This window comes from Erpetoichthys calabaricus, chromosome 16, assembly GCF_900747795.2.
Source record: "Erpetoichthys calabaricus chromosome 16, fErpCal1.3, whole genome shotgun sequence".
NCBI classification, from domain to species: domain Eukaryota; kingdom Metazoa; phylum Chordata; class Cladistia; order Polypteriformes; family Polypteridae; genus Erpetoichthys; species Erpetoichthys calabaricus.
Genome location: NC_041409.2, coordinates 94,613,863 through 94,627,717, shown reverse-complemented (window position 1 = coordinate 94,627,717; position 13,855 = coordinate 94,613,863). Strand labels below are relative to the sequence as shown.

The 13,855-nt window shown below is 43.5% G+C and overlaps 1 protein-coding gene across 2 annotated transcripts; it reads left to right on the top strand.

Annotated features, from left to right (window-relative positions):
• The first annotated feature begins 3,811 nt into the window (after positions 1-3,811).
• Positions 3,812-13,209, top strand: zgc:174888 (uncharacterized protein LOC558116 homolog). Of its 2 annotated transcripts, XR_007933638.1 has the most exons (6): positions 3,812-4,225; positions 4,474-4,574; positions 7,108-7,179; positions 7,299-7,436; positions 9,888-10,999; positions 11,099-13,209. XR_007933638.1 is itself a non-coding variant. In XM_028821734.2 (5 exons), the coding sequence occupies exons 1-5, from the start codon at positions 4,213-4,215 to the stop codon at positions 10,224-10,226; spliced, it is 663 nt and encodes a 220-aa protein (XP_028677567.1). In that variant the 5' UTR covers positions 3,812-4,212; the 3' UTR covers positions 10,227-13,209. The 2 variants fall into 2 exon arrangements, 1 of the variants encoding a protein (XP_028677567.1); XM_028821734.2 differs by having other exon boundaries at positions 9,888-13,209.
• Positions 13,210-13,855: the final 646 nt, after the last annotated feature.

Genomic DNA, 13,855 nt, shown 5'->3' with positions numbered 1-13,855 from the left:
TTTCTTTCTTTAATATATTTCCAATTGATTTCTTCCACATCACCTCTCTCCCACATTCACTGGTCAAGAATCCTGTCTTCAAATCAAAAAAGTACCTGTAAGAGCCAATTTTAGAAAGTTAAAGGTTTGAGTTAAACTCATATTAATGTTTGCTTAATTAGAATAGAATAGAATTTCTTCCATAGTCATAGACAATGGTATGGTCTTTTCCCCCTATAAGTTAGTAAGAGATAGAACCTTCTTACTATAACTGAGAAACAGTGTGATAATACGTTCAGTTGTGTTTAGAGCAGGTCCCAGTAAGCAGGGACTTGAAAGACCCATTTTCATCTTAGAAATAGGATAAGCATACAGTTTTCTGATGACAATGTAGCTGTGATTTACCAAAGTTCAGCAGCTCTAACTCAAAAAATGGCATTCAACAAAAGCCTGACGCGTAGAAATGATTCCGCAGACAAAAATATCTTCTTTTTAAAAGTTTAGTTAAAATTCAAAGTAAAAACATTTCACACAAAAAAGAAAATTAAAATAGCAAACAAAAGGAAATATTCTTGTTAAGAAAGGTTCTGTTCAAAGTTTAAATCTTGTTACATCTCAAATCGTTACAATTTACTTAACATTTCTGAACCATTTCAAAACGGTCAGAAAACCGTATGCCTCTACACCTAACACATGGCAAGGCTGTCACTAACTGAAGAATAATGTTTACTCAGAGCTACAGTATTAGAAATGGCAAGAATATACCAGGGCGGCACGGTGGCACAGTGGTAACGCTGCTGCCTCACAGTAAGGAGACCCGGGTTCGCTTTCCAGGTCCTCCCTGTGTGGAGTTTGCATGTTCTCCCCGTGTCTGCGTGGGTTTCCTCCCACAGTCCAAAGACATGCAGGTTAGGTGCATTGGCGATTCTAAATTGTGTGTGTGTGTCCTGCGGTGGGTTGGCGCCCTGCCCGGGATTGGTTCCTGCCTTGCGCCCTGTGTTGGCTGGGTTTGGCTCCAGCAGACCCCTGTGTTCGGATTCAGTGGGTTGGAAAAGGCAAGGATGGAAGAATATACCAATACAATTCTACTTATGACAGAGATGGGAGTAGATTCATACCTAGTGGCATGGATTGTGGACTATCTTACAAACAGACCTCAGTATGTGTGTCTCGGGAACTGCAGGTCTGACATTGTGGTCAGAAACACAGGAGCGCCGCAGGGGACTGTACTCTCTCTGGTCCTGTTCAGCCATACATCGGACTTCCAATACAACTCGGAGTCCTGCCACGTATAAAAGTTCGCTGACGACACTGCTATCGTGGGCTGCATCAGGAGTGGGCAGGAGGAGGAGTACTGGAACCTCATCAAGGACTTTGTTAAATGTTGCAACTCAAATCACTTACACCTGAACACCAGCAAAACCAAGGAGCTGGTGGTGGATTTTAGGAGGCCCAGACCCCTCCTGGACCCCGTGATCATCAGAGGTGTCTGTGCAGAGGTTGCAGACCTATAAATACCTGGGAGTGCAGCTGGATGATAAACTGGACTGGACTGCCAATACCGATGCTCTGTGTAAGAGAGGACAGAGCCGACTATACTTGCTTAGAAGACTGGCGTCTTTCAACATCTGCAATAAGATGCTGCAGATGTTCTATCAGACGGTTGTGGCAAGCGCCCTCTTCTATGCGGTGGTGTGCTGGGGAGGCAGCATAAAGAAGAAGGAGGCCTCACGCCTGGACAAACTGGTGAGGAAGGCAGGCCCTATTGTAGGCACGGAGCTGGACAGTTTGACATCTGTGGCAGAGTGACGGGCGCTGAGCAGACTCCTGTCAATCATGGAGAATCCACTGCATCCACTGAACAGGATCATCTCCAGACAGAGGAGCAGCTTCAGCGACAGACTGAGGAGATCGTTCCTCCGCCACACTATGCGACTCTTCAATTCCACCGGGGGGGTAAACATTAACATTATACATAGTTATTGTCTGTCTGTATACCTGCATTGTTATCACTCTTTAATTTAATATTGTTCTTTATCAGTATGCTGCTGCTGGAGTAGGGGAATTTACCCTTGGGATTAATAAAGTATCTATCTATCTATCTATCTATCTATCTATCTATCTATCTATCTATCTATCTATCTATCTATCTATCTATCTATCTATCTATCTATCTATCTATCTGTAATATAGTGCCTATCTATCTATCTATCTATCTATCTATCTATCTATCTATCTATCTATCTATCTATCTATCTATCTGTAATATAGTGCCTTTCATATCTATCTATCTATCTATCTATCTATCTATCTATCTATCTATCTATCTATCTATCTATCTATCTATCTATCTATCTATCTATCTGTAATATAGTGCCTTTCATATCTATCTATCTATCTATCTGTAATATAGTGCCTTTCATATCTATCTATCTATCTATCTATCTATCTATCTATCTATCTATCTGTAATATAGTGTCTATCTATCTATCTATCTATCTATCTATCTATCTATCTATCTATCTATCTATCTATCTATCTATCTGTAATATAGTGCCTATCTATCTATCCATCCATCCATCCATTATCCAACCCGCTGAATCCGAACACAGGGTCACGGGGGTCTGCTAGAGCCAATCCCAGCCAACACAGGGCACAAGGCAGGAAACAATCCTGGGCAGGGTGCCAACCCACCGCAGGGCACACACAAACACACCCACACACCAAGCACACACTAGGGCCAATTTAGAATCGCCAATCCACCTAACCAGCATGTCTTTGGACTGTGGGAGGAAACCAGAGCGCCCGGAGGAAACCCACGCAGACACGGGGAGAACATGCAAACTCCACGCAGGGAGGACCCGGGAAGCGAACCCAGGTCTCCTAACTGCGAGGCAGCAGCGCTACCCACTGCGCCACCGTGCCGCCCACCTATCTATCTATCTATCTATCTATCTATCTATCTATCTATCTATCTATCTATCTATCTATCTATCTTATGGGGGTTTTAGGAACCTCCCATAGATTATGCATTGTCATCTTAATATAATATTTATGAATCTTATATAACTATGAATATGGCTCTTACAGCACCCATCAGTACAAACTAACCAGAGCATGTTACAGAAAAAAAATATCATTTTTGTAGCGGAATATTCCTTCACATTCTACCTAAACTAACACAGGTGCCCGACCTCTACGCGTCATTACTCAACATGCCAAAGCAGATCAGGGTAAACATGGGGTGTGGAGTGGAGGGCAAGTGGATTTGGGAAGCACCCTGGGGAAAAGAGAGCATTAAATCATTGCTTGTATTTTGTATGGAGCTGCACTCGGTGGTTGATTGGGATTTCCCAATTTCTTTCACTTTATTTTTAGCTCTTGACAGTTGAGGAGTTTTGAACTGTTTAAAAAAAAAACCAAGACGTACCTGTGGAAAACACATTGGAAATGAGTAACTGAGGCTGTCTTTAAGGGGGATTTGTTTTTTGTCCTCAAAATGTAGTTCCATCCTAAGAGCAATGAATTCGGTTGATCCTCAGCAGTTTAGCCATCACTGGGACACACACTTTAAAAAGTAACCCAGAGAGCTCAGAAGCACAAAGATATTTTATAAGAACACAATATGGTCCACTTCAGCTCTGGCATTATTTCTTCTAAATATGCTTCTTTTATTTCTACTGGCCCATTTTCCTCCTTCAGTCATTCTACAAATGGTGCCAATCACTCCAAACCTTAGTGAAGAGTAAGCTGGGAAATTCCAAAAAGTTTCCCAGAGACAGGAAAAAAGCAGGGGAGGAGTAGAGAGGGGGGGAGCAGATAAAAGAGGGAGCAATGGAGGTGGAGAAAGAGACCGTCAGACAGAGCGAGCGAGCGAGTGAGCGAGGCAGAGAGAGGCAGAGAGTGAGTTGTGCAATGCTGCCTGTGAAGTTACTTTCGCTTTCAGTCACCCAGCGTGAGCGTGAGGAGTGAGCTCTGAGGAGAGAGCTGTGTCAGAGAAAGAGACGAAATAGAAAAGAGCACACGGCACAGAGCCTGAAAGCGGACACCACCGAGGGAAGAGGCAGTTCTAGGGGTCTTGTCAGGAAGGACAGCACGTGGGGGTCCCAAAAACCAAGAAATAAAGGAGAAGGATAGGGAGGGTGAGAACAGTTGGAACCACCACAGAAGTGGGGAAATGTGCTGATAAGCCCTGGTGTTTATTCAACCCTGGAGACACGGAGACCTGAGGAGATGATCTACAAAGGTAGGCATGGTTGGTCTCTGTGGAAGGGCGTACGAGGCGATCTGGGAAAGTAGTGCTGCCAGCACGCTAGGAAATGCATGCAGTTTTGTGGAAAACACTTCTTAACACTACCTGTGAGCTGTTCGGTGTGAATGCCTCGGGCAGCATGGGGAGTGGGGGGGATTGCAGGGGAGCATTTCTAACTGCGACACATCGGCAGACGTCTTCTTGGACTCACTCCTCCTTTCTCCTCTCTCTCCCTTTTTTAGTTTTTCTCCTGTCCTTGCTGCTTGTGGTCGAGATCAGAGGAAAGGACCACCAGTCAGTAAGAGGGCTGCAGAAGAACATCAATGCCGAGATACCTGTCTTTGTAAGTTCAGACACATTCCTTGGTGACTTTTTGAATTCTGAGTCAGCCGGCCGGCTGACTGACTGACTGCGCTGTCCTGTTTTACTGTTAACCATTTATGATCAAGAGGGCTTGGGCCAGCATCTCATTTTGTAAACCACAAGAGCTCAAGACTTCCTTCTGTTTAGCACTTACCTCAGCTTAGTTCTTCTTGCCAGTCTTAACTATATTTGGTGTTACTTTTGATGCCACATTTACTTCTGGGTTAGTCCAGAGTGCCGCTTTTAGTCTTCTGATTAATGCAACATGCCAGCACCTCATCTCTGAAGACAGTTACTTTATTCTTTTAAAAGCTGAAAATAAACATCTGCATTTATTAATCCTGACATACAGTAGATCCATCCATTTTCTAAGCCTGCTTATCCAATACTGGGTGATAGGGAAGCTGGAGCCCATCCCAGCAAGCACTGGGTATAAGGCAGGATCAGTCTCTGGACGGGGTGCCAGTCCATCACAGGATGAACACACACTCGCAGTGGGGCCAATTTAGCAGTGCCAACTCACTTCATCTGTATTTCTTTGGACTGTAATTGTGCCCTTAAGTTTGTGATTCAGACAACCAATTTTCCTGACCTGTCAAGTTAGCAGTAAGGCCAGTTACACCCCCAGTGCTCACAACTGATGTCTGCTGGCACCAGAATTAGTCCTGCCTTTCCTGTGACTAGTAAATAGTGACAGTTTAGAACTTGGACGAGACCAGCAGTCTTTCCTAGACATCTGATGAATTAAGACTCATTAGTTGGACTGTCCCATTAGGCCATTTCAGGCTCCTTCTCAGTGCCAATTCTGTAATTACCAATTTTATATTGCTTACACAAAAAGGTGTTGCGGGTGGCACGGTGGCGCAGTGGGTAGCACTGCTGCCTCGCAGTTGGGAGACCTGGGGAGCTGGGTTCGCTTCCCAGGTCCTCCCTGCGTGGAGTTTGCATGTTCTCCCCGTGTCTGCGTGGGTTTCCTCCGGGCGCTCCGGTTTCCTCCCACAGTCCAAAGACATGCAGGTTAGGTGGATTGGCGATTCTAAATTGGCCCTAGTGTGTGCTTGGTTTGTGTGTGTCCTGCGGTGGGTTGGCACCCTGCCCAGGATTGGTTCCTGCCTTGTGCCCTGTGTTGGCTGGGATTGGCTCCAGCAGACCCCCGTGACCCTGTGTTCGGATTCAGTGGGTTGGAAAATGGATGGATGAAAAAGGTGTTGCAATTATTCCAGCCATCTTTGTCAGTTCCTTCACATCTCTTAGCATTCTCAGTGCTTTTATCAACAAAGTGCTCAGTCACTGCAGAGTGCCAGTTGGTACAGAGAACCTTCCAGCAACCTTATTCAGGTTTCCACCCAACACTATTTGATATGAGAGTAAGACTACCCTCATGTTTTCATATACTTGGTATTTCATATAATGGATAGCCCAAAATGTATCTTCCCAACAAAGCCTTCACTACTTTTAGTCATATGTGTATGCCATTTAGCACCCATGCCAGTCCGGTGTCTCCTCTCAGTGTTATGATTGACAGTTTTTATTTTTTTATGTTTTCCTGAATTAATATTTATAAAGTATGAACCTATTCAGGCATTTTTGTGACCAATGGGTTTCGAATGTAAAGTTAGTTTTTGGTTAAATGGCAAATAGAAAAGTTTAATATTTTAGTGTTACGCCGCGCTGCCACATTTTATATATATATATATATATATATATATATCCATCCATCCATCCATTTTCCAACCCGCTGAATCCGAACACAGGGTCACGGGGGTCCGCTGGAGCCAATCCCAGCCAACACAGGGCACAAGGCAGGGAACCAATCCAGGGCAGGGTGCCAACCCACCGCAGATATATATATATATATATATATATATATATATATATATATATATATATATATATATATACTGTAGATAGATATATAGGGCGGCACAGTGGCACTGCTGCCTCGCAGTAAGGAGACCCGGGTTCGCTTCCCAGGTCCTCCCTGCATGGAATTTGCATGTTCTCCCCGTGTCTGCGTGGGTTTCCTCCCACAGTCCATATATATATATATATATATATATATATATATATATATATATATATATATATATATTTTTTTTTTTTTTTTTTTAATGGGTACCGACATTTCAGAACAAATTTATCAGGTGTTTCTGTAACAGTCCTACACAGAATTATGCAAATTTGCAATGCACTTGACATCATCGGAGTAACTGTATTGTGGGCCTTCCCACGGTGTCCGAGATTTCGGATTACTCCTCGTGTTGCGTGTGAACTTAAATGTTTTTTATTATGGACTTTCTGGTTTTAGCTCTAGTTTTTAGTCTCAACCTCAGAATCATTCCAGATTGCTTTTTGTTTTGCATTTTTTTGTGTAGTCCATGATTAGCGTTATTTCACTAAGTCTTCTTCAAGTCCCCTCAGTCAGTACTTCATAAATCAGCCTTTGTTTTTTTTTTTGTCACAACAGTAATAATAAAGATCATCTGCTAAATTTGTTTTTGCTTCTTTTTCAGCGAACGATTTTTCCCAAGGATTACCAAACTGTTCACCACTACAGTGACAGCTTGTTGTGCTCTGGAGATGAGGTAAGTCCCTCTGTGCTTTTCCATTCTAATTTTTGAAATGTGTGCCTCTGTTGATGTCCATCAGTCCACTGGTGTGCTTACAGTTCTGGACTCTGAATTTTCTCTGTCTTTCACAACAGGCTCGGTGTTGTTTGCTGCGTGCCATCTACCTTCTCAGCACTGACTGGAGGACTGTACTTTCAAATCTCTGGCCGGAGCACACACAAGTGTCATTCATTACTATTATTTCGAGGGACCTTGAAAAGATCAGCAAAGAGGTATCTATTTAATAAGAGCTATACACTGTAACCAGAAGAAAAAGTCTGAGGTTTCTCTGCAGCATTGCTGGGTTTAGTTTCATAGACGCCACGATCAGACAGCTTCAGACTCTGTATGTTGTTAAGTATGTGACGTGTGTGCCATGTGACATCACGATAGTCACATTATAAATGATAGCCACATACATTAAACGGCAGCTGAACTCTTGTGAGTGTCATGAACATGTTTTCTATAGAAATGTATGGATTCATATTTTTTTCATATTAAAGCTGATTTTTGTGGTTTTGTAAAACATTACGGTTATGTTAGGACGTCACTTTGGCAACATTTTGTTGAAGGTTTTTTCCCGTGGTAATCATCGTGTTTGAGTATTACTGTCATAACTAATAATATGTTGTTGTTAGTTAGCACTTGGCGGCACAGTGGCGTAGTGGTAGCACTGCTGCCTCGCAGTTAGGAGACCCTGCGTGGAGTTTGCATGTTCTCCGCGTGTCTGCTTGGGTTTCCTCCCACAGTCCAAAGACATGCAGGTTAGGTGCATTGGTGGTTTTAAATTGTCCCTAGTGTGTGTGTGTGCCCTGCGGTGGGCTGGCGCCCTGCCCGGGGTTTGTTTCCTGCCTTGCGCCCTGAGATTGGCTCTGATTGGCTCCAGCAGACCCCCATGACCCTGTAGCAGGTTGGATAATGGATGGATAGTTAGCACTTTCTTTGCTAGTCAATTGCCCATGGACACTGCAACACATAGCGCCAAACAAGATAGGTGTTAGGTTCACTTTTGTTTCCGTAAGTTATTTTGGACTGAATACATTTTTCTTTATTCTGTACGAATTTTTTATTTTGGTTCTGAAATTTGGAAAATCTAATGGTACATTTACTTACCGAAGTATTATGCGTTTTAGGTATAAATAAACATGGGAAATTTTTCTTTTTAGAAATTTAACATGGCTAAACACAACCTGCGGCACGGTGGCGCAGTGGGTAGCGCTGCTGCCTCACAGTTGGGAGACCTGGGGACCTGGGTTCGCTTCCCGGGTCCTCCCTGCGTGGAGTTTGCTTGTTCTCCCCGTGTCTGCGTGGGTTTCCCCTTCCACTCCGGTTTCCTCCCACAGTCCAAAGACATGCTGGTTAGGTGGATTGGCGATTCTAAATTGGCCCTAGTGTGTGCTTGTGTGTGTCCTGCGGTGGGTTGGCACCCTGCCTGGGATTGGTTCCTGCCCTGTGTTGGCTGGGATTGGCTCCAGCAGACCCCCGTGACCCTGTGTTCGGATTCAGCGGGTTGGACAATGGATGGATGGATGGATAAACACAACCCACGATGAGACAAAAAATGTGCAGTCATACAAAAGCTGTAATCCTCAGAGACAATGCGAAATTCTGTGAGGAGAAAACTTCTATTTTGTGCAGTGTTCCTCTGCTAGCAGGGGTTCAAATGTCATTTTTAGATCTTTTTTTTGTTCATTTTTGATTCCTTTGTTTATGTTACTGCGGTGGGCTGGCGCCCTGCCCAGGGGTTTGTTTCCTGCCTTGCGCCCTGTGTTGGCTGGGATTGGCTCCAGCAGACCCCCGTGACCCTGTAGTTAGGATATAGCGGGTTAGATAGATAGATAGATAGATAGATAGATAGATAGATAGATAGATAGATAGATAGATAGATAGATAGATAGATAGATAGATAGATACTTTATTAATCCCAAGGGGAAATTCACATACTCCAGCAGCAGCATACTGATAAAGAACAATATTAAATTAGGGTTAGGGTTAGGGTTAGGGTTGTAGAGTAATAAAAATGCAGGTAAAAACAGACAATAAGACAACTGTAGTTTCAGTCTCCCTTGGACTGAGCATATTTGTTCTTTGTAGCCCCCTCGTTCCATAGCCTGGCTTTATTGGTTCTGTGAATTCTGCAGACCCTCGTTCCCACAGACCGGGTGCACGGATTGTCAGAAGTATGTAACCCCACCATTCTGCAGTTTTTTTTTACATTGGATCTGATGAGATTTTGTACATTGGTTTGACATTTTAGTTTTATTTAGAAAGCATTACTTCTTCCGCTCCTTATAATGAAATCAAAATAGTCCTTGGGTCTTGCCGGTCTTATAATAGTTAAACACTTATGACAAACGTTTTAAGGAGTAGAATGTGGTTTTGATTTTGGTTTTGTTTTGACTTTTTTTATACACCTTTGAACTCTGGTGAAAAATCCAAAGACTTGTGCATCAACTTTGGCTAAAGTATTTGATTGTCCCGAAATGCCCATAATGAAAGACCTCCGTTGATCTCTGCCACTCTCACTGATTGGATTCGTCCATCATCATGTTTGAATATGATAGATAAGCAGTCTAGTAATGGATGGCAGCATCTGTCTGTGTCTGGCAAGCTATAACAGGCTTTATCATCATGTAGCCTTTCCTGCACACCCATAACTCCCCTCTCTACTCTTGTTTCCACAGTACTTCATTGAAGATGACCTGGACCCACATGAGTTCACCTCCAGTTCTTCCAGCGTGGAAAACCTGATGAACGTTTCCCACCACCTCTTGGATCTCTGGCTCAATATGACAAAAGACACTAGCCGGAATTGCCACTTTTATAACAACGAAGAAAATCAGCTTCATCATTCAACTATTCTTCCCCGTTCAAAGGAGCATATGAATAGCATGCAGTCCAGGCATGGGAAGAGATGGGACTCTCCTCCAGTTGCAGGGAAGGCAACGGACTTGACAAAGAGACTTGAAATTGTAATCATGCTGGTTTCAGCAGTGCTGTCTGGCACAATACTGGTACACTGACTGCAGCCAAAACGCGGGAGGTTTCGCCCAACAGCTGGTCTGTGGTGACTCCCCCTCACGGCACTTTAGAGAGACCACATTGTTTGACAAGCACTTTGCATGGCCTTAGAAGAGTTGCATCAAATGAAACTGGAGTGAACATCATCTTACCATGGAGGTCTCAGCTCTGCTCACCCTTGCAAGCTGTACAGATAAAGCTTAAGCAGCTCCATGGCACTTATTAACAACGGAGTGGCATCTTCTTTAATATTTTAGCCAGCAAGCTCCTTCGGACTATTGGGTTGGTGGTGATCTTCTGTGTTACTGTCGGAGACATCATCTCGGTACTAAAACAAGTTCATGTGTTTCTGCCTTGATGAAGGTGGATTATGCATTTACTGCAATGGGAATTGATAAATAGATGGTAAGGGAGATAATATATCCCACCATCAAGTTCAAAATCAAATGTGATCAGTTTCCAGAGGCCGGCAGCCACTTGATACTACAGACTGCACTATTTTAGTATTTGCTTCCGTTCTGGAAGCCTTTGATTGTTACACTTGTCACATTGACTTGTCTTATTGATTATTTTTTTTTTATATATTAGACGCCTGTCGGTATACAGTACCTTACAGTGTATTGGCTCAAACAGACTAGTGGTTCTCAGGAAACCTGTAGTTACGCCAACTGATCGATTTATCTTCCTGTTTCTCACCCTCACCCTCAGATCTGTCTCAGTGTTTCTCATTCTCCTGTAGACTTGTCTTTTTAATTTTAGGCAGCATTTTAATCCAGTCCCTGCCTTGCACCCTTGTGTTGGCTGGGATTGGCTCCCAGCAGACCCCCGTGAGGATATAGCGGGTTGGGTAATGGATGGATGGATTTTAATCCAGCTTCATTTACTGAGTCCTGGAAGCCTTTCGCTCCTCTGTCTGATATTACGGTCAGACTCGGATCGATGTTTCTCAAAATCCGGAAGTTTTAAGCTCCGAGTGAGTCAACAGTCTTACTGTCTCTCAGATGCCTTTAGTTTCATAGTCTTGTGGGTTGCGATCCTACAGTTAATCCATCCCATCGACTGATTTCATTGATTTCTACAAGGGTGTAGCCTCGCCATTCCAAAGAGTGGTTACTCAGAAGCCTGTAGGTACCCCAACCCACACACTCTTCTTCTGAATTTGATGCTTGGGGGCTTACCGTTTTCTTGAACATTGATTCTCAGAAGCCTGTAACCACACCATGCAACAATCTGATATCATTGATTCTTAGATGCCTGTAGGCCCAAAGTCCAATTGGCTCTGCACATTGATTATCTGAAGCCATTCCATAGACTGGATACATTGGTAGTCTGCAGCGTGTGCTTTGGACTCATCATATTGATTTATTGAACTTTAGACATCTGTAGCTTTTGTTTCCCCTGGACATTGACTGTCGGATGCCATAAGCTCATCCTTCCATAGTTTGGGCACACAAATTGTCTAAATCTATGAGGCCCTCTGTCCCATAGACTGGACATATTGGCTCTCTGATGTCTGTAGGCCCACTGCCCCACAGACTGGGCGTGCTGGTTCACAGAAGCATTTAGACAGACCATCCAAGACACTCTTCTTCCTGATAATTGAATTTTAGACAACTGTAGCTCTAGTCTTCCTTGCGCTGGACACAGTGGTCCTCTGAAGACTGTAGAATTAGAGTTACATGTTCCTATCACATACCCTTTTTTCTGTTTTGTGATTCCCTCTCACATTTTAGGTCTCCTAATTTGTTGTCCACAATGTAAGCTGTCTTGTTTAGCCCAGTCAAGCCTCAGTGTTATTAGACATCTGTTGCTTTAGTCAGTCATTGGTCCTCTAATGCCTGAAGACACACCATCCCATAGGCCCATCTTATTGATTTTCTGATCATTCAGAGCCTTTAGTTCTGGTCTCCTCAGGACTGAGCTAATTGGTTCCCTTTAGCCTGTAGGTCCACCTTCCCATACACTGGCCATATGAGTTCTCAGAAGCTTGTAGGACCCCCTTCCCTTTAGTCTGGACACATTGATCGTCTGAAGCCTGGAGCCTCACCAGCCCATAGACTTGTCATGTTGATTGTTAGACATGTTGCACAGACTAGGCCCATTGGTTTTCCCTTCCATATAGGCAGACCCTCCTAGAAGCTCATCATATTGCTCATTGGACATCTTAACCTCTGGATGGGTTCACTGGTTCTCCAAAGCCCGTAGGCCACATTGCTTGTCTGAAGCCACTCCATCCCATAGACCCATCTTATTATTTATTGATGATTTGAACCCTTTAGCTCTAGTGTCCACTGGGTGGACTCGCTGGTTTCCTGAAGCCTGTTGGTCTGCTATCATATAGACTCTCCTCACTGCTTCTCTTAAGCGTCTAGCCCCTCCGTCCCATGGGCTCAGCTTATTGATTATTGATTATTTGTGACCTTTAGCTTTAATCTTCTTTGTTGTGGGCTCACTTGTTCACAGGGGTGAACCTACAACTTCCCATAGATTAGTCAAATCTTCTAAGACTACGCGTTTCTTTCTTCTGGGCAGGACTCTCATATTTCTTTACCTTTAAGGGCACCGAGCGGTGATATTCTCAATTTTACTTGCTTAATGCCTGCGGGATTTAATTTTTGGCTCAGTTTCACATACTTTAAATTGTATTTAACAGCGAGATTGCCAGTACAAGTCTGGGGCGCTTCTGTCTAATGACATTCTTTTCAGTTGATTAGGCAAACACACTAGAAAAACATCTCTTAATAATATTCTAAGAAAGAGTCGCGATTTAAAATAAAAGCAGGTGGTCTAGAAGCGTCACCTGCTCATCTCCTTTACACGTCCATTAGAGTCATATGCCGTTGTTCATCTGCATTTACACCATTCTGTATGTGCTACTTGTTTTAAATGCTGTGCATTTGTGAAATTGCATCGTTTGCTGTGTTGTTAATATTAAAAAGGGGCATTTTGTGTCAATTTGTATTAAATTTCTCCTAGTAAAACACATTTCTTTTTTGGTGTTCTTGCTCTCTTTGTACTGTGATAAACGTTCTCTTTGTTAGTCAGATGACCGATTCATTGACTCACTTTGCACCGTCCAGGATTGGCAGCAGCTTAGAGTCTGTCTGACGGTGGTGGGCACAAGGTGGGAAACCAGCCATCACCAGGCTGCTGTTACCAGCAATCGTTAGACGAGCAGGCAATGGGATAAAGACACAGGGCAGCCATACAAAGATGGCACCTCACTAGGTCTAGTAACTGTTCAGGAAGGACTCGCTGCTCTTTGGGTTTATGGCATGTCAGCCCCATGTCCTCCAAAGACAGATAGACAGACAAATGTAAATACTCTCACTCACTCCTATAACGGTCCAATGAAGATGGAGCCGAGGTTCTTTGTGAAAGAAGACATTCAGCCTGTTTGGAATCTGCGGTGGGAATCTGCAACAAACTATAGGGTGGTCCAGATCTAACTATACAATTATTGCATTACATTGCATTATAAGTTGCATAGTTAAATCTGGACCACCCTATACTAAGACATAGTAGCAGAAACCACCTTGGGAATCTTTAAGAAGTTTCAGGATGAGACTCTTCGATATTATTGGGTGGACTGAGTGGTCTCCTCTTGTTTGTCAAACTTCTGATGTTGACA